Genomic DNA, 23681 nt, shown 5'->3' on the forward strand with positions numbered 1-23681 from the left:
CGTGCGCGCACTGCGTCGTGTCACAGCTTGATTTTGTAGAACATATTAAAATGTGATGTGCTGTGGAAGACCATATCAAAGTTGTGCAATGCAGTCAGCTTTGAAGAAACTTTGCTGTTTACAAGCGCTCGAACCCAGGGGTCCGTGCTAATTAACGTGCACAGACAGACCAGATAACTAAAACGTCCTATCACCACAAAGAAGGCGTACAAGGATGGATGGCGTCTTTAGAAAATGTGTTTCACTTTTTTTGTTGTTGTTCCACCCCAACAAACAAACAAGTCTTGCAAGTCAACGACGCACGACCATTGTTTACAATACCGTCGAACGGCTTCGATTTTTTTTTCAGGGGGGCGCGCTTAGTTTGAATATTATCGGAAGAGATGCTCACATGCCCACACTTAACTTTTTTTCGTTATTTCCTCGTGAGGATCATAACGAATGTAGGGAGTGAAGTGCATAATTGAAGAACGCTCTCAGACATGCGTTAGATCAATAAACAATACAACCCGAGGTGGAACAAATAAAAAAAAATTAAAATAAAAAAACATTTCATTGACTAGGGAAAATTTGGCTGGAAAAAAAAAAAGAAAGGATAGAAATTTTCGGAAGAGTGCCAGCAGAACAGACAGGACAAACAGAACAAATCAGGACATCGCCCGAGCTGAATTGGTCCTCGCTCTGAAAGAAGAACCAGGCGGGCGATTGGGGTTCAGCCTGTTCAGCTCCAAAAAGGGAAAGAAATCTCTGCATAATAACTAAAAAAAAACTGAAATGGTAGCAGAAAAAGTATGAACATGTTTAGCAGACCTTGCGCCGAGGAGAGACAAGGGTCCTTTAACCTTTCGGTCCCTGGACGCCCCAATATATATTTAAATGCGCTAAACCTGCAAAAACCTGCAAAAACATGCTGAAGCTGAGCCAAATCTCAAATTACATTCCGCGGCGGCCCGGACACAATGATCCCGCACTCCCCCGGAGGAGATAGAGACCGGCTCTGTTTCCTATCATCCAGCGGACGGCGTCGGCGCGGCGGACGCAGACGCTTCTGACGGTTGCGGCAGAGCGCCAGAACAAGTGCGGCCGGCGTACATCCATCGGGGCCGGCCGACAAAAGGCCTTGTGTCCCCGGCGCGGCGGGGCTTGAAGGGGATGTTCGAGGACATGGTGGAGGGGGGTGAGAGAGGGAGAGGGGGAGAGAGAGAGAAAGCGAGAGAGAGGGAGAGGAGAGCGCCTCTTCATCACGGCAGATTGCCTGTCGGTGTGGCGCCGATCACCAATACATTGCCTTTCCTCTTGTCCCCCATATCCCAACGATTGGTTTTCCATCCCTGTCCATCGAAGTGTAATGGACTCTCGGGGCACGGGGATGGATGGAGGTGCGGCGGCCACTGACAGCCCCAGCTGGGACGCCATTCTCTCTGCTCTAGGAGCCTTGAAACCTGGGTAATAGCCATGTCCCACACGGGGGGATGTGCAGCCCAATGGCTCTCTCCTTGATCTTCCCTGACGGTGCTCTTTTCTCACCACTCCTTCCCTGAAGATAGTTTCGCCCTCTGCTGTAGCCCTGTTCAGGTTGTTTGCTGTCCTTTTTCATGTATTTGACACACTCTTCCTCCTTCTCCTCCTCCTCCTCCTCCTCCTCCTCCACCACTCCCTCCCTCCCTCCCTCCCTCCCTCCGCTGCTTCTTCTGTTCTGAAGACGGGGTCTGGGCAGCAACTCTTCGATTATAAAACCGAAACGCTTCAATGGGCTGTATCTGATGCAGTGGCAGATGTTTGGAAAGCATTACACACACCTGTGAACACACTGAAAAACACACACGGACATAGTTCAAATTACGGGGGGGATTTGGGGGGGTCTGAACCCCCTAATTAAGACTTGGACCCCCTCAGAGTGGTGAAAACAGCAGGTATCTATTCTTCATACCTGTAATCCTAAACATAACATTTTATTTCCCATATTCATGCTGGAAGAATCTTGTAATATGATTTCAGACACCCCTAAAGTTAACGTTACGCTGAGCATCGCGCGCAGCGGAGCAGCTCTGCAGCGGAGCAGCTCTGCAGCGGAGCAGCTCTGCAGCGGAGGGCGCGATCCGCAGCTCATATCAGGGCGATTTTTTCCCAAACGAAGCAAATAAAATCTGTGTGTTTTTATTGTGTTCACATAGCGTTTCTACAGTATTTCCTCCATTTTATAATTGAATGAAACAAAGAAAAAAAAAGGCTCCGCCCGTAACCGTGCGTAACGGCGATTTTCTCAGTCACTGTCATGAAACATCAGCATTAAGTGTTCAATAGAAAGGCGTGGGTGAGTGTTGTATTGCCTGTACGTAAGCACACTTTTTTTGGGGGATTTGTGCACGTTGGAATAGCACAAGCAACAAGAAGCATTTTCTTATTTATTTATTTTTTTAAGAAATTTGGACCGATCTGATCTCATGGGGTAGACAGGCCATCAAGGGTTAGGATTGATTCTGATTCATCTGAACTGTTCAAAATGAAGTTTACTCCAATTTGTAAAATAAATATCGAAAAGTTGGAGGACACGTCAATGTTAATTTGAGGAGCTTCCCCATACAAGTCATGTGATATGGGCAATAAATACATTAAAAAAAAAAAAAGGAGGAGGGGAGAAAAGTTAGGGAACCTATTGTAGCCCATTGCGACTACAGCACATTATTTTGTAAAAATAAGTGAACGGAAAAAGGACCGGGTTGGACAGTGAAGGCCGGTTACATCACAAATTGTCTCATGTGAAAAAAGGAAATTAATGATTAATAAAAAAAGACAATTGTGTGAGAGAAAGTCTGATAAAGAGAGTGGATGAGAGACAGACCCAGGTGTGTTTTGAAACAGTAGGCTATTATTACAAATAAAAACTCATTTCACACTTTTCCCATTATTTCTTGGTCTCTATTTTTCCCCCCTTTCATTTTGTTCTCTTTTCCGTTTTAAAGTTGAGTGTGCTCATAAAACCCCAAAATCCATTAGTTTTTAATTCAACCCATTTCCCTATTGAAGATGTATTTGAACTGAGTTTGGTGGGCTTTTATTTTGTACATGTGATTGTTTGTGTGTACAGGCTACAACAAAAACAATTAGAATGTAATGTTCTGTCACTCACCCTAACCCATATTGATGAAATGAAGGAAAGCCATGGCGTTGCTATTTGCACCCTTTCAATTTACAAAGCGCCGTGAAATCATGATCAGAGCGATTCCACAAAAGTGACACTTTCTCCTCATTCTTCTCGGATTGTTTCTCAAACTCTCACATCAAGGGATTGCATAAGCATCCCTCTAATTAAACCAAAAGTACATTACATTAAAAACAAATATATATCAAAACATGTGTGATGGCCAGGGGAAGTTGTCATAATAAAGAAATAATTACAACTGTTCTTATGGAGAAGTTGAGCCTGTTGTGCATGTGTACCGTGGTGTGCACATGTCGGAATGATGGAACATTACAACAACGCTCATTAAAAATTCATCAAATTACTGTTGCACTTGTCCAGATGGTGGATTTTTTAATTTTTTCCCTGCCAATTCAACATGCATGTTTGCTTAACTAGATATTGCATATTTTATGAATGGTATTTCCCTAATCTTTGGACAGGCAGACATAAGCAGAATCACACCGCTGACTCATATTACTTTAAGACTAATTCTAAAGTCTAATTCTGATGTGATTCGTGGTTCTGAGAATTCTATTTCATTTTTAAATGATGAAGAACTGGTATGTTGTATTGTACCGTTCTAAGTAATAGGCATTGTGTTCCATCAGGAGCTACTAAGTCCTGTCATTTCCTGTCCCTTTATTTATAGAGTTTATATCATAATATTATATAACGTATATATACACCAATCAGCCACCACATTTAAACCACTGACAGGTGAAGTGAATAACTGGGATCATCTTGTTCCAATGGCACCTGTCAAGGGGTGGGATATATCAAGTGAACAGTCTTTGACAAGAACCACATAGTGATGCTAGACGACTGGGTCAGAGCATCTCCAAAACAGCAGGTCTTGTGGGGTGTTCCCAGTATGCAGTGGTTAGTTCCCCACCAAAAGTGGTCCAAGGAAGGACGAACAGTGAACCAGCGACAGGGTCATGGGCTCATAGATGCGCGTGGATAGTGAAGTCGAGCCCATCCGGTCCGATCACTTTAACCGTTCGGCTACTGAAGCACAAATGACTGAAAAAGTTAATGACGCTATGATAGAAAGGTGTCAGAACACACAGTGCATCACAGCTCGCTGTGTACGGGGCTGTGTAGCCGCAGGCAATGGAAGAAGGTGTCCTGGTCTGATGAATCATGTTTTCTTCTACATCACGTGGAGGGGCGGGACTAGGGTCCGATCCCATCGAGCATCTGTGGGATGTGCTGGAACAACAAGCCCGATCCATGGGGGCCCCACCTCACTACTTACAGACTTAAAGGATCTGCTGCTAACGTCTTGGTGCCAGACACCGCAGGACACCTTCAGAGGTCTTGTGGAGTCCATGCCTCCACGGGTCAGAGCTGTTTTGCGGCACGAGGGGGAGCCACACAATATTAGTGGTTATTAGAGGTGGTTTTAATGTTGTGGCTGATCGGTGTATTTATAAATTACATTTACAACTGTGTGTTTGTCTGTTTCATATACCGTATAGCTTTGAGCATATCTTGCACTGGAGAATTCATTGTAGTGTCATTGTTATCTACATTTAACAGCCATTACCATTTTCATAATTGCCAAATCAAGTCCAGATTGTAGCCTACCCTATAACCTTGAAGGACAATATAGTATATTAGCTGAATGCCAGTATCCGAAACGACAAGTTGGGCAGAACAACAACTAGAACAAGACACAAATATTCTGCTGAAGTGTTCAGAGGCTTTCACAGATATCTATTAACGGCTGTTGATCTGCACTCTAACATTGAAAAAACGGTCCCCCTTTTTTTTCAGGGGGGGGGGGGGCTGATAATACCTATACTGCTGAATCTATCGCCCACATTAACGCTGGAAGTGTAAATAAAAAGTTGCAGCCGTGGCTTAATGGGAACTCCCACTGAGGGTCCGACAGATTTAAATTGAGGACAAAGCGTTGCCAAGGAAATTGAGGACATCTGGAACATCACGGCTTTTAAATTCTTGTTATTAAAAAGGATTAGCCCCATAAAGGTTTCACATTACTTTTACTTCCTCACCAGCAAATATTACTGAACGGAAAACGTTAAATTGATCTCCGTCGCTGCTTTGGACTCATCTCTTTGATCACCCTGCAATCTTTTTAATGGCCGAGAGCTTTCTCGTCGCTTTCTCCAATTCCCCTCAGAAGACTGATGTCACACCGGCTTCTCTGATCGGGAACGTTGAACTACAACTCAGGTTTACTGGTCGCATGCCGGTCATGTTGGCATTCGCCGCTTCCTTCCCTTGGGTGTCAATGGGAGACGAGAGTATAAAACCTGGTTTAAAGTATTGACCTATAGAGGCCAGTGCAACGCTACCTTTTCCGCCAGTGTCGAATTCCAAATTGCCTAAAATGCCAATTCATCATAACCAGAGGCTGCCTTCATTTCAGTAAAAGAAAACGACCTTTTAAAAGCAGATATTGGAGAAAGTTGAGTTCTAATTATTTTAGATATAAGTGCCTCCCTTGAAAGTGTTGACTGACTAGATTTGTGGTGTGGACTCTTACGCCCTTAATGTAGGCTGTCAACTAAATGGGATGTGAATTGTCTATGTGGGAGGGATCGGTCGAGCCACTTTGTGCCGTATTCAAAAGAGTTACTCTACAGAGTTAGCTGCAAAGTAGCTCGACTGATGCATTAGGAGTTTTTTTTCTTACTGAACTTCACACTAACAGCTGTTTCTCTGTTCAATTTAGGACCCCTTTTTGGTTTCCATTTGTACGCTGCCACTTAATGCCTCTAATTCATCCACTAATCCTCTTATTCATCCACTCAGGCTGCCAAGCAAGGCCACAACCACTTCATCGGGAGAAGTGTGAGGTTGGACGCCTTGCTCAAGGACACTTTTTATTATTATTATTATTATTATTATTATTATTATTATTATTATTATTTGGGGGGCGGGGGCAGCAGAAGGAGCCGGGGCTCTAACCAGCAACCCTATGACTGATGATCTGCTCTACGGCTTAAGCTGCTGCCGCCCTGATGGCCCACAGATATGTTCCTGTTGGATGCCAAAGGAGAGTCTGAAATTGAGTAGAGTTGTGTTCTCTAATGTACTGAATTGAATGACTGAATTGAATGACTGAATACTGAATTGGTATTACAATAACATGTTCCGTGTTGTTCTACCTTCTCCAGATGTAAAATGGCACTGTTTCCATGACATGAGACGGATAAGTCAATTAAACTGAAGTTTATCCTCAAATTTACCTATAAAGCCATTTCAAAAGACACTACATGTTGACCATGTGCTGCGTAATGAAGTCAAGTTGAATCTATAACTCATTATAACTTGCACAATTTCCTGTTTTGGACATTGTGAAATGTTTATTATGTTTTTGGTTTATTGCATATTGCCAATTTATCTCCAATTATATTCTATTACTTTATTATGGTTGCCTATTGTTTTAATGAGAGCTGCTCTGTGTATCTATCTATTTATCCATCCATCCATCCATCCATCAACTATCCATCCATCCCTCTAACCATCTACCCATCTACGTATCTCTCCATCTATCCATCCATCCATCCAGTATCCCTCTATCTCTCTATCTATGTATGTATCTATCCATCTATCTATCTATCTCTCTATCCATCCATCCATCCATCCATCCATCCATCCATCCATCCATCTATCTATCCATCTATCTATCTATCTATCTATCTATCTATCCATCTATGCATCCATCCATCCATCTATCTCTCTATTTATCTATCTAATACATTAAAGGAAACTTCAATAAATCAAATGAAAATAAGATACCTAAGATACACCTAAAACAACTACCTTAGAAGAAGTGAGAGACAAAACACCGTCCACGCAATTGACAAACATTAAGGCAGAGTAGACCTTACGCTCACAGCCGGGGAAAAAAGACAGGGCTTAGGACGGGATTTTAAAGTGTCCATACTAAGGAAGGACCCAATACGGTGGGGCCGACTATTCCAAATCCTCGGGGGAAGCAATGTAGAGGGCAGGATAAGTAAAGACAACAGGGTCAACAAATTAGTGACGGAGGACCAGAATCTGAAGGTGGGCGCGAGGAGACACCGGGGCTTGGAAAGGAGGGAGTCTCGACACACCACGGGGAGTTGAAAGCAGCTGGGAAGACAGAAAGATCGTGGGCCTTGAGTCACAGTCGTGACGTGTAATGCTGGCTCACGTTTGCCAATGAGCTCAGAACTCAGTGGGAAAGCAGTTCAAAACTTTTCTCCCCCAACTTCTTTCGTCTTTCTCTTGGTCATTTTTAAAGCCAGGATGCAATGCCCCGAGCCACAGACCTGTTCCCTAAAAGACCAGTGCACAAGTTCAAACTGTTGGGGGTTCTTCAAGGCTCAAGTTGACCAGAGCCACCAGAGCCTACAGGCAAATCAAACATGTTGACCTTTAAGCCACCTCATTAGAACTATTTTCTCTATATATTTCTTTTGAATAATGTCTGTTGTATTTATCTAAATTTGGGGACCCCATGACCGAAGCGGCATATAGTTCTAATTCCCTGAATTATGACTTGCAATTATTATTGCTTTATTTCACCATGAATCTGCTTCAGTTCAGTGTTTTGTCTGGATCTCGGTCCTCTAGGGGGGGACTGTAAATAATGCAGCATCCTCCAAATAAGCATTGTTTTCACAAAGTGTACTGCCTTGTCTCTTCCAGACAGCTGTTTCCCTTGGATCTGGTGGTTGTCTCTTCAGAGCCGCTATCAATTTGGGCTTTCACTTTCCAAAATGGACGTTGATGTGCTGCAGTTGGAGCCCACGTATAATACAATTATCTTCTGGGGTATCACATATCTCGTGGAAAATCAGGGGAGCGGGGAAGGCTCACTTTTGAGCGAGAGTAAAATGGACAGGTAATTTTTCCCTGTGTCCAAATCAACAATCCCCGGCCGCCGCTGCCATTATGCTTACAAGTGACCAAGTCAATCTACTACCTGTCCCCTGTGAACCTAACACGGCCCGATGAGAAGGAGTCCCAGTGAGTGGAGGTGAGTGTGCAAATCGGACGCCATATGGCAAACCGAGGCGGAATAATGAGGAGCTGCATCTGTTGCTGCGTGCCCTCGCAGGGACAAGAACAAAGCTCTGTTTAATAAAATATACCTCGACTTTCAAGAGCACGACATTAGTCGGCGGTGCTGGATGTCGAGGTCCTCAGGTTATGGAAAGGTAATGTTAGCTGTGCGCGTCGTAACTCATTGTAATCCGCGCAGTGATCCGCGCTATCAAATAGACTACAACGTCTTCCGCTGGAAGGCCAAATTGCTTTTGAAATAGTACTCCGTCGTGGAGGAAGGGTTATCTTAAGCCGGTTGGAGAGCGGTTAATTTACCTTTGTGGAGTGGTCATAGCTAATAAATGTAGAGATCAGCCAATCACACCAGCCAATCAAGAAGCAAGGGCTATTAAGCCACAGCTCATCAAGCAGGAGCCAGAGAATTAATGTTGGCCACAGAGCATTGGAGAACAGATGCTGCTGGAAGCACAGTTCATCAGTCAGCAAGTGCGATGCCAAGGCATGAATGCCACAGAGGGCTTTGGCAGCGTAGGTGGCGCAGGGTGACAGGGGATGGGGTTGAGCAGGTGGTGGTCTATTATGTCTACCTGATCCCCTGTTGCTACCAGAGGACTCCAGTGGGATTTAATAGGCCAGCTGTTGGAATTCCGGAAGAGGGGTGGAATTTTGGTGGGAGAAAAACGGACAAGATGGGCCGCGGCAGATAAAAAGGGTTGATTTCGTTTAGTCCACAATAGCTTCCCGTCCACATACCAACAATCACCATCACCATCGCTGGCTCATCCCCAAGTTCCATCCCATGAAGCCCTGTCTCTATTTGCGCTGGTAATGAGCCTTCAGCAGGTCCCAGTGGTTCAGAGCAGAAACTGACCAGTGAGAAAGATGAAGTGGCTGGCAGATCCCACGGTGCCTTTTTAGGAGAGCAGAACATCGAGAGGAAAAATAGTTCCTTCCCCTCAAGAAATTGCTTTTCTTCACTCATCTGTTTCACTTCAGAAAAAGTGAGATCTTTATGAAAGGGGACGTGATGCTTTAAAGCTCCACTACAGACCTTTAGTCACGGGCCCTGTGAGTATATTACTGTGAGCGGGAAGGGTAAAAAAATAAATTAAAAAAAAAGAAGCAAACTACTGATCTGATTTGTCAAGCTGTCCACCTAATTGAGTGATTTAACACACGGCACCATCAATACCTCCACGGTTAGGCCTGATCAATATAAATCCATCGGCATCTATGGTTGTCAAACGTGAACCATGGCTTCATAGGTTGTTCTTTATTTTGCACGAGAAAATCAATACATTTTTCCAAACGTGGATTTTCATACCCTTCATTGACAGAATTTGTTGCGGGGAACTTTGATTAGAGAAGCTGATTTTTAATCTAGCTCCGGGAGCCCGGCCAAATGTTTAATTTACATCACACAAAGCATAGCTCAACTTTACACAACACAAATGACAAACAGTTTGGCAACAAATCCTGGGAAAGGAAAAAAAGCACACTGCGCCGCTGTGCCCGAGGTGCAAAAAAAACAAACAAACAAACGAAAAAACAGAAAAGAAAAACGCTCATCAAAAAGAGAAAATCCGTCGTTGCCGAGCTTCAGGATACATGGTGGAAATTGCGGAGCATTAATTCAATCTCCGGCTCCTCGTGTGACACCGAGCGGCATCAGCATGCGTTTGCGTCAGGGTGTCTTGTCTCCTTCCCCAACGAACAAAAGCTTCGCTTGACACCGACGACTGGGAAACAAAAGTAACGACAGGATGCAGGACGCCGCGCCTCTGCATTTTACATGATGGCAATCAGCTAAATTGAAATCCATTTTGCTCGGCGTTCGCTCGGGAGGTGGCGCGGTTTCTGCCGCTTTCATCTCCGTGATCAAATCAAGAGGCGACTTCCCGACGACGACGAGAGAGAGAGAGATAGAGAGTTCGGAGTTGCGCGTGGCCGCTCGGCTGGCGGAGGCTTGACAAGACGGATCAATGGAGCGGTGGGAGAAGGGGTCAGCGGAGGTGCATTAGACATCTGTGTCGCTCTAATTATGATCAGGCGGAGACAGAGGGAGCACCTGCGCTTTGTTTGCACGCAGAACAGAGAGAACAGAGGCATCCTCCACGGAGCCGTGCCCAGCAAAACATCCAAAACATCCAGGGCAAACGTTGCTTTGTTCCAAACACGCAGATGCTCACAACCACTGTCTGGGCCCGGAAGACGGTCCAGCTGGGAAAAGACCATGCATGCAAGGCAAACAGGGGTTTCATCAAAAAGAAACTCATCAAATATTAGTTACTATTAATGTTGATTATAGGTTGGAATATGCAACATGAAAAAGCTGAGAATGTTGAGTTGAGCTTTCTATGGTCAGGAAATATGAGTTTGGAGTGTAATATATATATATATATATATATATACATATACAGTATATATATATATATATATATATATACAGTTTATATACATATATACAGTATATATATATATATATATATATATATATATATATAGGGACATATATATATAAATAAAGGCACACGAGACACATGTCTACTGAAACACACACATACACAAATTCCCATTTACCTTCCATCATTTCACGCCTTTTAAGCCAATGAAAGAGATTACATTTCAACGATAGTTTTAAAATATGTATATCTCAAGGCCAATGAAATATTAAGGTGGGCATAATTTATCAATGTGATGTATCGACAACACATTTTTGGAACTGAAATAGTTGTGGAAAGCTAATTTACATCACGCTTCTGTACGTCTCATCGCCGTTTCAGGAGGTGAAAAAAAACCTGCCGGAGAATTAAGGTGTGAAAGGCTTCTGGTGTGGAGGGAATGCTGAAAATCCAATTGATATTCCGCAGATAGGTTACATCTCCCTCTCAAGGCTCCTACACTGCCATGAATAAACAAACATGCGGCTTTAAAGACCCAATAATGTGCAGCGGTTCACACTGACTTATTCCTACCGAATCAAATTTGACCTGGAAATAAAAAATGTTAATCTTTGTCTCGGATCGCTGTTTGTTACCGGCCTCTAAAGGCTGCCGACGGTCTGAGAGCAAAACAACTTGAATATATATTTTTTTAATATAATTTTTTTCTATAATAGACACATAGTTATGCATAAATTGTCCACCATCCTGAAAAGACAAGGAACCATACAGCAAATATAATGCCACTGTGGTCTGAGTCACAGGGATAAGAGATCGAGATAGAGAGAGGCTGTGAAGCAGGCACACTTTGCTTTTCAAATGGTGTCCTCCCTCTTCCGCCTGAAGTTTTCTCTCTCACCAGCGCCGGCCACAGCCTGACCCGGTAATGGGACACAACGCCGACGAGAGAGGGCTGGAAGGAGGGAAACAGGAGCCTGAAGGGGCGGAGGGAGGGACGGAAAAAAAATGAAAGGGGAGAAGACACAAGAGGGACAAAAGGAAATGGCGGTCAGGTTTTGGGGAAAGGGCGCACTGCGCACTGCTATGGCAGGCAGCGGAAGAGGGCGGGAAAAATAAAAGGAAGAGCGTCGAATGACCAAACAGAAGTGACAAAAGCGACGCAGGGACAAAGGTGCGGCGCATTCAAAATGAAAGCTGCAGACGGAGACGCGGCTTCTAACGGAAAACTGGATGAATAAAGTGACTGGGGGCCGACGCTTTGGCCCCTGTCGCCTGTTTGGGGAACAATACTTCATCACGCCACACCACGATGATTAGACCACGGACACAAATATTGGAGGGAACAGGATTCCCTTTGAGTGGGAGGTTGCCAGGTCTGGAAAAAGGCTGTGTAACTACGCCTCATGTAACCCTTACACCATTTTGTAATGACCTGCCAAAATGAAAATTAATACATTTGACCTATATTATGTAATAAAATTCACATTTTGCAATAACCTATTACATAATGCAATGGTAATTGTGTTTTGCGGGGCTTACAATTTTTCTATGACTAAGTAATAATTCGAGCCATTATGTACTGCCACACCAAAATTGCTGTCTTCATTCATATCAAGACTTTACTTTCTTACTTTCATCAATTTCATATGTTTTGGATGTCTTGTGTGAACCCATTAGAAAGATCCCTATAAAAACTCCATGAAAGTTCCCTGCAACGTAATACCTAAACTTATAACGTATTGGCTTCAATGTGTTTATTACAAAATGTGGACAATTATTCTAAAATGTGGATGATATTACAAAATATAGGTGAAATTACATTTTGGCAAGATATTCAGAACAATCAACGAGCAGCAGCTAAATCTCCCATACCCCCTACACACACAGGAGGAGAGCCTCTGTCACCACATCATCTGCTCCCGGCTTGTTCCATCCTGCTCACTCTCTACAACGAACCGGTGCGTGTGCAACATCTCTGCCTGGGTCTCTGTGTTGGAAGGCCCTGAAAACGCCGCTCGAGGCGATACCCCATCCCTGCCTCGCTGTTCAGCAGGAATTCACATCTTTCTGAATAGCTTCCGATAGACTAATGTGCAGGAGGCAGTCCGTCTAAATGCCTGCCATGTCTTTCTTTCCATGGGTATAGAGTTCAGTGAGTGGCGCTAACCTGCTAAATGTCTGTGTTCAGTACATCAAATGGGTTTGGCTAACTGACTTTTCATGTTACAATGAGCAATGCGATATCCTCGTGCTGGCCAACAGGCTGTGCATTTAAATGGGAATGGCTGCGCACACAGCGGGAGCGGCCACCGTGGTGGGTGTCCAGGTAGGCTGTGCCGTACGAACGGTTCAAAAGGCAATCCAAAACAGACATGCGATGCCGGAGAATGTTTTCCTATGGCCGTACAAATTAAGCACTGGACCCGCAAACAAAACCTTCCCCTCCGTCCAAAGCTCTTCAAATTTTCCCAACAAGCATTTGCAGGCAATCATCTGTGCCCTGACTTTGTTTGGTGGATGTGTGCAATAATTGCCGTTTCCCAACCCGCTGGAGGAATCCTTCCGAGTTAATTTGCTTTCTAGTGAAGCGGCCGAAAGGAATATTCCTGGTTCAGAAGCAGCTTCTGGCCGTGGATTTTGGTCCTGAGCTGCTAAAACTAATTTTGATCAAACCACGACCTGGAGATACGTTTAATTGGGGATTGCACTTCTGAAACAGTACTGTACTACAAAGAATAATGTAGGGTAAGAGAAAAATCAAATCCAGTTTTTTAGAAATCCGCACAGGAATGAAATTCAGCACTCATGTCTAAGAGCAGTTTGCACAAAACTCCAGTTTCAACGGAAATGTTTGGTGGAATTTGAAAAATCGAGGACTCAAAACACGCTTTATTTCCGTGACACGTGACGCGCTCCTCCCGCTAATGAAAAGTGAAAGTGAAACGCCTCATTGAAATGCAGCCCAACGCGCAGTTTATTAAAAAAAAGCAGTGTGAATAAAACCTTGTGTGAAGCTTGAATCCTGAACTAAAAAGGCACTGCAGTATATAAAATATTTAAATCTTTATGCTTCACTCAAAATCATAAAATCTTCCAAGCTGCCATCCATGAGAGCCATTATTGCATTTCTTGGCAGCGGAGCGTGAGTACCTGTGGACCGGCCCCATACATTATACAGTATATACAGCGCCGAGGCTGCGATTACTCTTTCTTTTAGAAAGTAAATATCAATCCATCGCTCCCTGTGATGTATACGTCTGCCATGAAGGTGCGATAGATTCCGAAGCTCAGCCACGAGGGTTATGAACCGCCTGCACCAAGCCGGCGACCCCCCTCTTCCCTGTAGCTCCTGTTTTTCCATTAGTCATTATTAGCGTGAGGCCCAGATGGGCTCCATTTCCCTGCTGCGTCCCCCTGGTGTTGGCCCTCGGAGGATGATTGATAGAGCCTGGCGGATGATTGGCTGATCACCTAGTGGGCTCTGTCGGAAGCAATATTGCCGCCGGTGTCCTGGTTAACTAGCCGTTGGAGTGCCGGCTTTATTGTGCCGTGACGCTCAAGGTGGGAGATTTTTGGGGACGCAGACTCAGACGGAGCCGGGGGCGGGGCTTTGGGAGGGGCTGGGGGGGGATTGCACCGGAGCCCCCGAGACACCACCTTTAAATTTTTGTTTATGGCGTGTCGGGCGGGCCCTTGACATGTTTTTACGCAACCAACGGACTTGGTTTGGGCGCTGATACAGTACAGTGTCACCTTTAAAGCTTTACCCTCCCTTCAATCAGTGGAAATGGCAACAATTTGAGTCATTGAATTTGAGTTGACTCAAAAAAAACCCATTAAATTAGATCATTTTGAAATGTTGTGTCGCTTGAGTAGTATTTGCACGCTCTGAGTTAATGTTACAACGTGCAGATGTGGGACGGAATTCCCCTCCAAAGTGGAGCTCAAAAATGAAAAAAATAAAAATAAAAATCAAGTGGAACAAGGAATGTCCAAACTGTCCAAATTAGACATGTATTTTGCCCTCGCCCTCATTGTCCACCTACTGCAACTCCAAACAAGCCTTGCATTAGCAGCGATGCGTCCCCTCTACAAGTGTCGCCATCATCAGGGTCAGGAAGCCGGTATAACAGGTCGGCTACAGTGCTGTGACGGTCTGCAAAAAAATGTGTAGTAGTAACTGGAAGTCTAGTTGTTCTGATAGTACCCTGGTAGTTGTAGCGGGTTGTGTGGCGCGCCGTCGTGCACAATTTGTGCCGTGCAGGCAGGAATGCATTTGTAGTGTTATTTTGTTTCCCTCGGTTGTCCGTTTTAACTGATCAAACAACATTAAATAAGACCGTTAAAAAGACAAACCAAAATGGTCTAAATAGCGTTTCGTTAACTTATATAGCCTACGTGTGTCCTATAAGTCCCACTGTTGTGCAGTGGCCATCTGCTCGTTTTGTGATGGTGCCTCAAATGCTTGGAATTTGTGTGAGAGGTAGAGCAAGGCTTGTGAGCCTTGTGAGAATATATATATATATATATATATATATATATATATATACGTATATATATTAGGGCTTTCAAAGTTAACACGATAACCCAAATTTTAACGGCACAAATGTGCTTGACACATTAACGCATGTTTTGTTTTATGACTGTTTGCCCGACCCGCAGTCAAGATGGCGCCGACACGTCTTGTGCTTGCAGCCTCGCGATAGTGGATAGGAGTAGGAGATAGAAAGACGGGAGCGGCTGACGTCGCGCGCCGTCTCTCCGCGCGCCTGCGGCGAGACGCACACAGTGATGGCACGCGACAACTCCCCGGGCACCCACCGCCAGCAGCTCCGTGTCCCGGCTGCATGTAGTCACCTTAACGGCTCGGTGTCCCGGGTTGCACCACCTGACGTTAATGCGCCCACCGCTCAACTTAGGCAAAGTTACCGAAGCTGAGGCGAAGCCAACGGTGGTGGAGGTACAAGCCCTGTATTCTGTACCATCGGTAGTGATGGGGAACGTGAACTCGCCGGCCAACAAGACCCACGAGCTGGCTGCCCCGGTGAGGAACCAGAAGATCCACAGGGACTGTAGTTTTACTGTTCAGCGGAAAGCAGACGCTGGTGTGGATTCTCGGGAGCAGACAGGGACTTTCCTCCGGTACGGGGCCAAACATTGCCGCCGCGCCCCATTGTTCGGAGTGAGAGCAGCTGTTCCCTCGAATAAACAAGGTTTGCGCCGCTGCCTCGCAGATAAGAAAAAGCCATATCCATAGGATGAAAAGAGATCCACACAACGCCCGCAGTGGAGAAAGTTAAAAGTGAAAACAAAGCTGAAAAAAGAGTAAAATGGACACAGTGCACACAGAGCTCCTGGAGAGGCTGCCACTGGCACCACCGCAGGTCAACATGCCCATCTGTTCTGTTCCTCCCCGTTGGGCTTGAGCTTGCCATGTTATGATTTGAGCATTTTATTTTATTTATTTTTTTCATGCCAAATGTAATACCTTTGAGCATTTCTGGACAATATTTGTCATAGTTTGGGGTTGTTAATTGATTTCAAATAAACACACATTTGCATAAAGCCCTTATCTTGGTCCACTCCCATGCTGATATGAGTATTAAACACTTGAAAAATATCCTTTTAAGGTACATTTGAACAGATAAATAAATGTGAGATTAATTTGCCATTAATCGCTATTTTAATGTTTTAATCGATTGACAGCCCTAATATATATAGATTTATATAGATATATATATAGTTATGTATATATATCTATATATATATTTATAACAGGGCCCGATCGTGCATTCTGCCCCTGGGCCCGGCTTTAACTTGCTCCACCACTGGACAGAACCTCACAAAGACACGGAGATATGGTCCTTTCATGATGGACGTATGCTGTCCGTCATATACTGTATGTCCCATTAACCTGAATTTCATCACTTTTATCGTATTTTTGGATAGAGCGATGTTTCCTTTTCCAAATAGTGATGAGAACTTCGGCTCTTTTTTGATATTTGGCTCTTGAAGAGTGCTTTAAAATATTTGTTCTCCTCGCTCCTGAAACTAATCAAGTCGCATCAACGTTATAGCAGTTTTTCACAAATATCTGCTCCAAATGTACATAGATATTGATCAAACAGGAACAACAAGATGTCTGAAAACCGAGACCCAAACCATGTCTGTGTGTACTGCGGTTGCAATGTTTCAGATACCCTCAGCCCCGAAAGACGCCATGAAGATTAAAAATAATAAAATCTGAGCAAAAACAATAGGGTTCCAGCACTGCAGACCTAAACAATAATATAATTAATAATTGTTTCTCAGTTGAACTGAAGTCATGAGTATAGAAAGAGAAAGCCTTGAACTTAGAAACTGCTGGTGGTACCGTAGCGTCATCGTTTCTTGAACTAAATACATAGAACAACTGTTCAAAAGAGTCCCTTTTCTCTTCATGGTCTTGTTTTAACTCACATTAGTAGTCAGTGAAACTATCACAGTCCGTATTTCAAAGTGGCCGGCCCATTTAGTTCATGCGGCAGAGAGGCGTTTAGCTTTCCGCACAGTAAAACAGTCTCATCTCTCATTAGTAACAAATACCGGATCAGAGGACACTCCAGAGCGTGGGCTTGTAGACTTCTATTAATAGCTTTATTGATCAGACAATCAAACAATTCCACTGAGAGTTGTGTAGATAAAGTCAAATTATAGCCATATATGATATAACAAATCACTAGACGAGACAGCTGGCATATGTTTAATCTTTCTGTTCATTTCAATCATTGCCTTGTCGTCCCTCATACAAAATACATACGGTGTGCTTTTGACACATTTGACAATAAATCTTTAAGAATATTACAGAACAGCCAGAGGGGGAAACGCTATATTTTTTACAGCTGTTTTTTCCTTCTTTGTGCATATTTTCTCTTGTTGATGATTGATCTTGTCATGTTTCTGCATTAATTCAAACGCGGTCCCTCCCTTGACATCCGATAGAAAAACCCACCATGCCAGGGTTCAGACAAGCCAATTAGTATCCTGCAGGGAGCTGTTTGGAAGCCGCTCCGCTCAAGCCAACCTTCCCTCTGCCATGGAAAAATGATGGAAAATGTGGAGTTTTACCCTCTTCTCTCTCCAGCTTCGCAGGGAAATACATTAAATTGTTGGGTAAGATTAATATTGCTATTTCCACCCTAGTGTATTTTACCATTTCATTTAACTAAATTTGAAAGCGAAGCACTGTTTATTCTCACTACATGGGTTATTCATACAGGGCCTAATGGTTTCCTGTTTTTGTTGGCTGGGTCAAGCTTAGACGCTGGCGCTTTTACAAATTGATTATCGATAATTTCGGCAAATAAAAAAACAAAGAGAGGTCACTGCATTAATGATGGAATATGTTGAGGTCAAGCTGTTGAAGTATTTCCTATTGTAGTACATTCAATATCAAATACCTTTACTGGAGTATATTGTTGAATGGGGGCTTTTGCTGACTGTATTTTTCCGTATTTTTCTATATTAATATTTTTATATTTGTATTAACGGTTTCAGTGCATATGAGTGCTTTATTCCGCTGCAATTGGGTTTGTATCACACGGTCAAATAATTGGTTTCGGGGAAATGGTGCTAGGAGCAGGATGCTCTCAAATGGCATCATTTTCTTTTGCAGCCTTTTGGTTTGATGGCTATAATGATGTCCAAACAATGGCTTCTCGGGGTATCAGAGCCCAAAACTGCTAAGGTACAAGCTAATGGCTAATGAGGGGGTGGAGGACCTTGTACCGCCGCTTTTGATTTGAGGGAGAATGGAATCCCAGGCTCCGACACAATGGTGGCGTGTTTCATCAAAACAGAAAACACACTAATGGCCATTTCTGTTTATAAAAAAATAAAACCACGTAGTTAGTGGTAAGTCTGTGTATACCATGAGAAGGCAGCTGTCCATATGTCTGTGTTATGTCCACTCACCTCTTTTTCACCACATATATTGCTGATGATGGAGTTGGAGGCCGGGCTGGCGGAGGGACCGAGGACGGCCACCACCCCTTTGGACATGATCTGGCACACTGAGGCACCACAGGGAACGATTACGGGCCCGGGTGGAGATGGAAGGAGAGCGAGAGGGGGAGAGAGAGAGAGAGAGAGAGAGAGAGAGAGAGAGAGAGAGAGAGAGAGAACAAGAGTAACAGAGAAAACAAGAGAAGGAGAAAACAGTCAGTGCCACTGAGAATAGTAGTAGTACAGCGGTTGGACGTTTCTGAAATTGGACAATTAAAAAAAAGAGAACCTCGAAAACCCATCTCTAAACAGATATTGGCCGGCAGACAGCTGCTTCCCCAGGACTCCGGAGAACACAAAGGTGCATGTGTGACTTAAAACAATACGAAGGACCAAGGCTTTTATTATCCCGCGGCTTCCACTTATGTTACCCACTTTACTGGTGAGACCTATGAAAGCTGTGAATGTTAGCGGCTTTGATAGAAATATGGAACAAATCATTGCAATGGACATTCAATTCGACAAAGAGAGAGAGAGAGAGAGAGAGAGAGAGAGAGAGAGAGAATAATAGAGAAATTAGATCCGAGGGAGACTTCCAATCTAAAGTCTGTCTCACATTCAGTCAGCGAGCACGTTTTATGAAGCCAACATATTTGCCTCTAAATGGCAAATATCAGCCTTTTTCATTCAATATTATATTGTTTTATAGGAATTTTCCTCTGGGGACGAAAACATTTTCTTCCGAAAAGTGATTGTGGTGACGGGGAGACGGAATTCGCTCACTCATGAGCACACAGGCCCCCAGCCTCAAATTTTTCGAGACATAAAAAAAATAAAAGAAAGAATCATTTTGTGTGGGTTGATAATCCTGGCTTGTAATTAAACCTCTGTGGTCAATGTTGTGAGAGCAGCCACTGACCGCTAAATGTGTGACTGTGTGTGTGTGTGTGTGTGTGTGTGTGTGTGTGTGTGTGTGTGTGTGTGTGTGTGTGTGTGTGTGTGTGTGTGTGTGTGTGAGGGTGTGCGCATGTGTGTGTGACAATGCAAGTGCGTGCACGTACGCTTCTGCAATGTCAGGGCGGCTGAGGAAACGCGCAGCATCACCCAACGGGTGTTTCCAAGCTTTTTGGAATAAACCCCGGAGCAGTGAATCGAATGATTAATAAGTAATCCATTTGTCACCTATGGGGGCCTGTAAGGAATCACACACAATTTGATTGCCACGCACTGTGGCAATCAGACTTTTGGCTCCAACAACACACTCACACACGCACGAGCACGCGCCCGCCAAAACGCCGGCAAAAATTGCAAAATTACCAACAAAGTGCACTATCATGGAGGTTGAATGGATTTGAGGGCCGGCCACCCTGCTCCCGGCCCCGGTGAGACTCATTTACACAGAAAATGTGTGTGTGTGTGTGTGTGTGTGTAAGTGTGTGGGGAGACTGAGCGGGGAGTGCACATAATAGTGGGGTTAGCCGCTTGTTTTCACCCTCAATTTTCAATTAGAAAACACCCCTAATGGCCAGACGTCAGGGCTCTGGGGCCGTCCGGCAGCGGTGTGTATGGATTGTGGGTCAAATCTGGGACGAAAGGTCACTGGTCCGACTGGAGTCCATTTTGTCCGTTTAACATTGATTTCCACCGATCAATCAGCGCATTTGAATGGGTTTAGTAGGTAAACTACACGGCACGTCGGCAAATCCCGGCATGGTTTTCTTTCCCCGGCCGTCTGTAGTTGACAGCACTTTCGCTGATGTTAAGCTTTTTTTTTGCATCCGTGCACGATTCGTGCGCGGAAGAAAAAGGATCGCTAATTTCCCAGGAGAAATAAGGACATCTTAGCTGCAAAGAAACAGCATTTTATTGCGTGTGGTGTGTTATGAATATGTGCTAATAGATCTTCAATACAATCCAGCGTCTGTTATTGTGAACTGAAGCTATCTCGGCGTGGCACATTTTAAAGTCCATTCCAAAATTTTTACTTAAACATGCCCCGAGAATAACTTCTTCATCAAGACGTTCTGTTCACGGTCTGGTCTCCCCCCCCCCTTCTGCTTATATTCTATTAAACATTTTCATTCCCCTTATTTAAAAAAAAAAACAACCCCTTTTGTACCGCGCTCCAAGAGTCAAATAAAAGCTGGCGGTATTTAAATGAACAAAATACAAAAGCACGAACAAAGACACAATGAAAACACCTTCTGGCTTGAGCCGCTATCAAAGTGTGACAGCTCATTTTGTTTCCCCGCACTGTGCCGGGGTATCATCTATTTTTCAATCATCTGATTGGTGCCGTGCTGCCCAAAATTATTCACCAGCCGGAGCTGCTTTCACACACGCACTCCAACGTACAATGTCCATGGAGCTCCCAACCAGAGGTGGTCCGTGTCGGCCGTGTTCACACCTCCCGGAAATGCTCTGGTTAAGCCGAGGGGCGGAGCCTGGGTAGAGCGTGCAGGATGCAGGACGCGACGCAACGACGCTGCGGAGTTTTACGGCGCACCCAAGATGGCGGACGAGAATACGTACTTATCAGTAACTGCGACTTTTATTTTGCATTGATACTCCATGTATTTGGACGTTGGGGCGGACCGAAGGGGGGGGGCGCGGTCAAGCCACGGTCTGCAGGTGAGGTGGCTGGCTCCCTCCCGCTGTACCGGGACCGCCCGATCAGCCTCATTAGCGTTGATCGGGTGGCCGCGGCTGGAAGGGATTTCTTGTGCGTTGTTTCGTCTTGACGTTGGGGATGACGTGGTGCGGACCCGAGCGGAAGCCCCGCGGACGCTGGCGCCGATTGTTTTCTTTGCGTTTTTTTGTTCCCGTTTTTGACCAGTGAGCCTTTCCGTTGACCATAATCGATAAGGACTCACACCATGCCTGCGCCCCACTGCTGGAAAGACTGCCCCTCGCTCCCAAAAACCGAGGCTCCCACGGATGTATCCACAATATAATCCTTTATTATCTTCTTCTTCTTCCTCGTAGGTTATGGCGGTAAATGACCGTTCTTCACCCTCGGCGAGTGGCCGTGTTGCCAACGTCGCACGTCATTTGCCAGTCGCGTGATAGAGACGTCATCAACACGCGCCCCACTCGCTCGCTGTGAATTGTCCAGGACAATCACCTGCTCTGTTCACACGTACCTTTCAATCGGACATTGCGCATTACTTTGCGCTAGGTTGGTGGCTGGGTAAGGTCCGGGTAATGTCCAGTCCAGATGATTTCGGACATTTGCGTTCACACATACAGCTCCTCCGGGTAAAGTCCAGATAATTTCAGGGTTTCAGTGCATTTGTGAAAGCAACTCCGGTTACACACAGACACACAGACACACACACAGACACACACACACACACGCACACACACAGACACACAGACACACACACACACACACACACACACACACACACACACACACTTACTGGTCTCCCCCATCTCGTACTCGCTGTCCCTCAGCAGTTCAAAGATGTCCACCTCCAGTTTGCCGGTGGTGGAGCGGTTGCTGTTCCTGTTGATGTTGTCTTTAGCCAGCGTGATGGCCAAGCGCTCTCCTCTGCTGCACTCCATCGGGTCATCAAGAATGGCGGCTGAGGAGGAGGCAACAAAAAAAGAGGGACGTGGGGTCATTACCCACACTTGTAACACCGGTCGTATTCTTTAGGATCACATGGAATCCGGTGGCCATATTGGATTCAACATTGAATGTAATGACAACAAAAAGTTTTGTACTATAATGGACTTGGGGAAGATTTACAGTCACGGTCCAATCACTATTCTCCATTTATGGGCCAGTTCTCCATGTATTGGCATTCATGCAGCCATATTGGATTTTGGCAGCCATATTGGAAACAGTATTGAATGCATATCAGATATGTTCAGAAAATGTTCTGTATAAAAATGGGAAAAGCTGTAAAATATGAATATATATATATATATATATATATATTTATGTATGTTTTCCATTTACTGTTGCATAAACCTCAAATTATATTTTGGCATCCATATGGAATTTTGGCAGCATTATTTTATTTTGGACTAAGTCTGAGCTGCTCCCTTGGCTTACAGAGGAGGGTCCAGGTTTTGCAGAATCCACTGAGAAAACCTTTTTTCGGGGTCTGGGCTCCGACTATTGGGGCTAAAGGTCACAGTGAGCCACGGTGCCGACGAAGCTATCGATCCACTGCTACAGGAGACCTCGCACCTTGAAATGCCTTCAAATCTCCATATTTTGTCCACAAACGAGCTCACCTCAAGGTGCCTGGCGTGCGTGCGCCGCATGTCAGGAAAACAAAACGCCGCGCGGGAGGATCTGGAGCGGTTTTGCGCCATTTTCAAGAGAGCTCCTATTCCAAACGAACGCTGCGCGGTATGTTTATTTTTCATCGCGGCGGAGATTCAACGCCGAGCTCATCGGAGCGGTATCTGCGTCAAGGTGGCGCGGCCAAAAAATAAATAAATAAAGAAACATGAGCTGATTAACAAAGCAAATCAGAGTGCGGCAGCGGTGCAAGAGGCACCGCTAAGTACAGGATGAAACGTGAATAATAAACACTGTGTTTGTGGCCGCCGTGTGTGTGTGTGCGCAGTAAGGGAGCTGGAGTGCGGCTCCCGCGAGGCTCGCTCCCCTTTTAATTAACTGCTTCAACACGCGTTGTGCGTCGTGCAGCAAACGGCGCCCCCCTGCAAATTTCTTTTGGACTTTTCCCACCCGGCCAAAGCGGCGCGCCGGGGACCGCGCCCCGTCGCCCCGCCCGCGCGCGCCGCTCGGGAGGACCCCCCTTGGCGTCCGGGGCGGAGGAAAAAACGGAGCCGTCTGGGTTGTTCTTTCGCTCGTTAGGTTTCGAAAGCGGGAGGAGATGTGGTCGGTGCGTGCGGCTGGAAATCATTTTACACCGTGACATCACACGCAAGGTCTGAGGAGAGGAGAGCTTCAGGAATGAGGAAGGGGAAAGGAAGAAACTTTGAGAAGGCGAGGGCTCAGACTACTACTACTACTACTACTACACTACAACTACCACTACAGTACTACTGCCACTACTACTACTACTACTTCTACTACTACTACTGCTGCTGCAACTACT

At 45.0% G+C, this 23681-nt stretch overlaps 1 protein-coding gene across 2 annotated transcripts in view; it reads right to left on the reverse strand.

Moving 5' to 3' along the window:
• Positions 1-23681, reverse strand: part of grik4 (glutamate receptor, ionotropic, kainate 4) — a gene marked incomplete at both ends in the record, with an annotated part of 156478 nt that overhangs the window by 104454 nt on the left and 28343 nt on the right. For both annotated transcript variants that reach the window (XM_080007177.1, XM_080007176.1), the window contains 2 exons: positions 18571-18668; positions 22023-22187. In XM_080007177.1, coding sequence (XP_079863303.1) covers positions 18571-18668; positions 22023-22187 — 263 coding nt within the window. The remainder of the gene's footprint in view (positions 1-18570; positions 18669-22022; positions 22188-23681) is intronic.

This window comes from Zeus faber, assembly GCF_960531495.2.
Source record: "Zeus faber genome assembly, chromosome: 9".
Taxonomy (NCBI): Eukaryota; Metazoa; Chordata; class Actinopteri; order Zeiformes; family Zeidae; genus Zeus; species Zeus faber.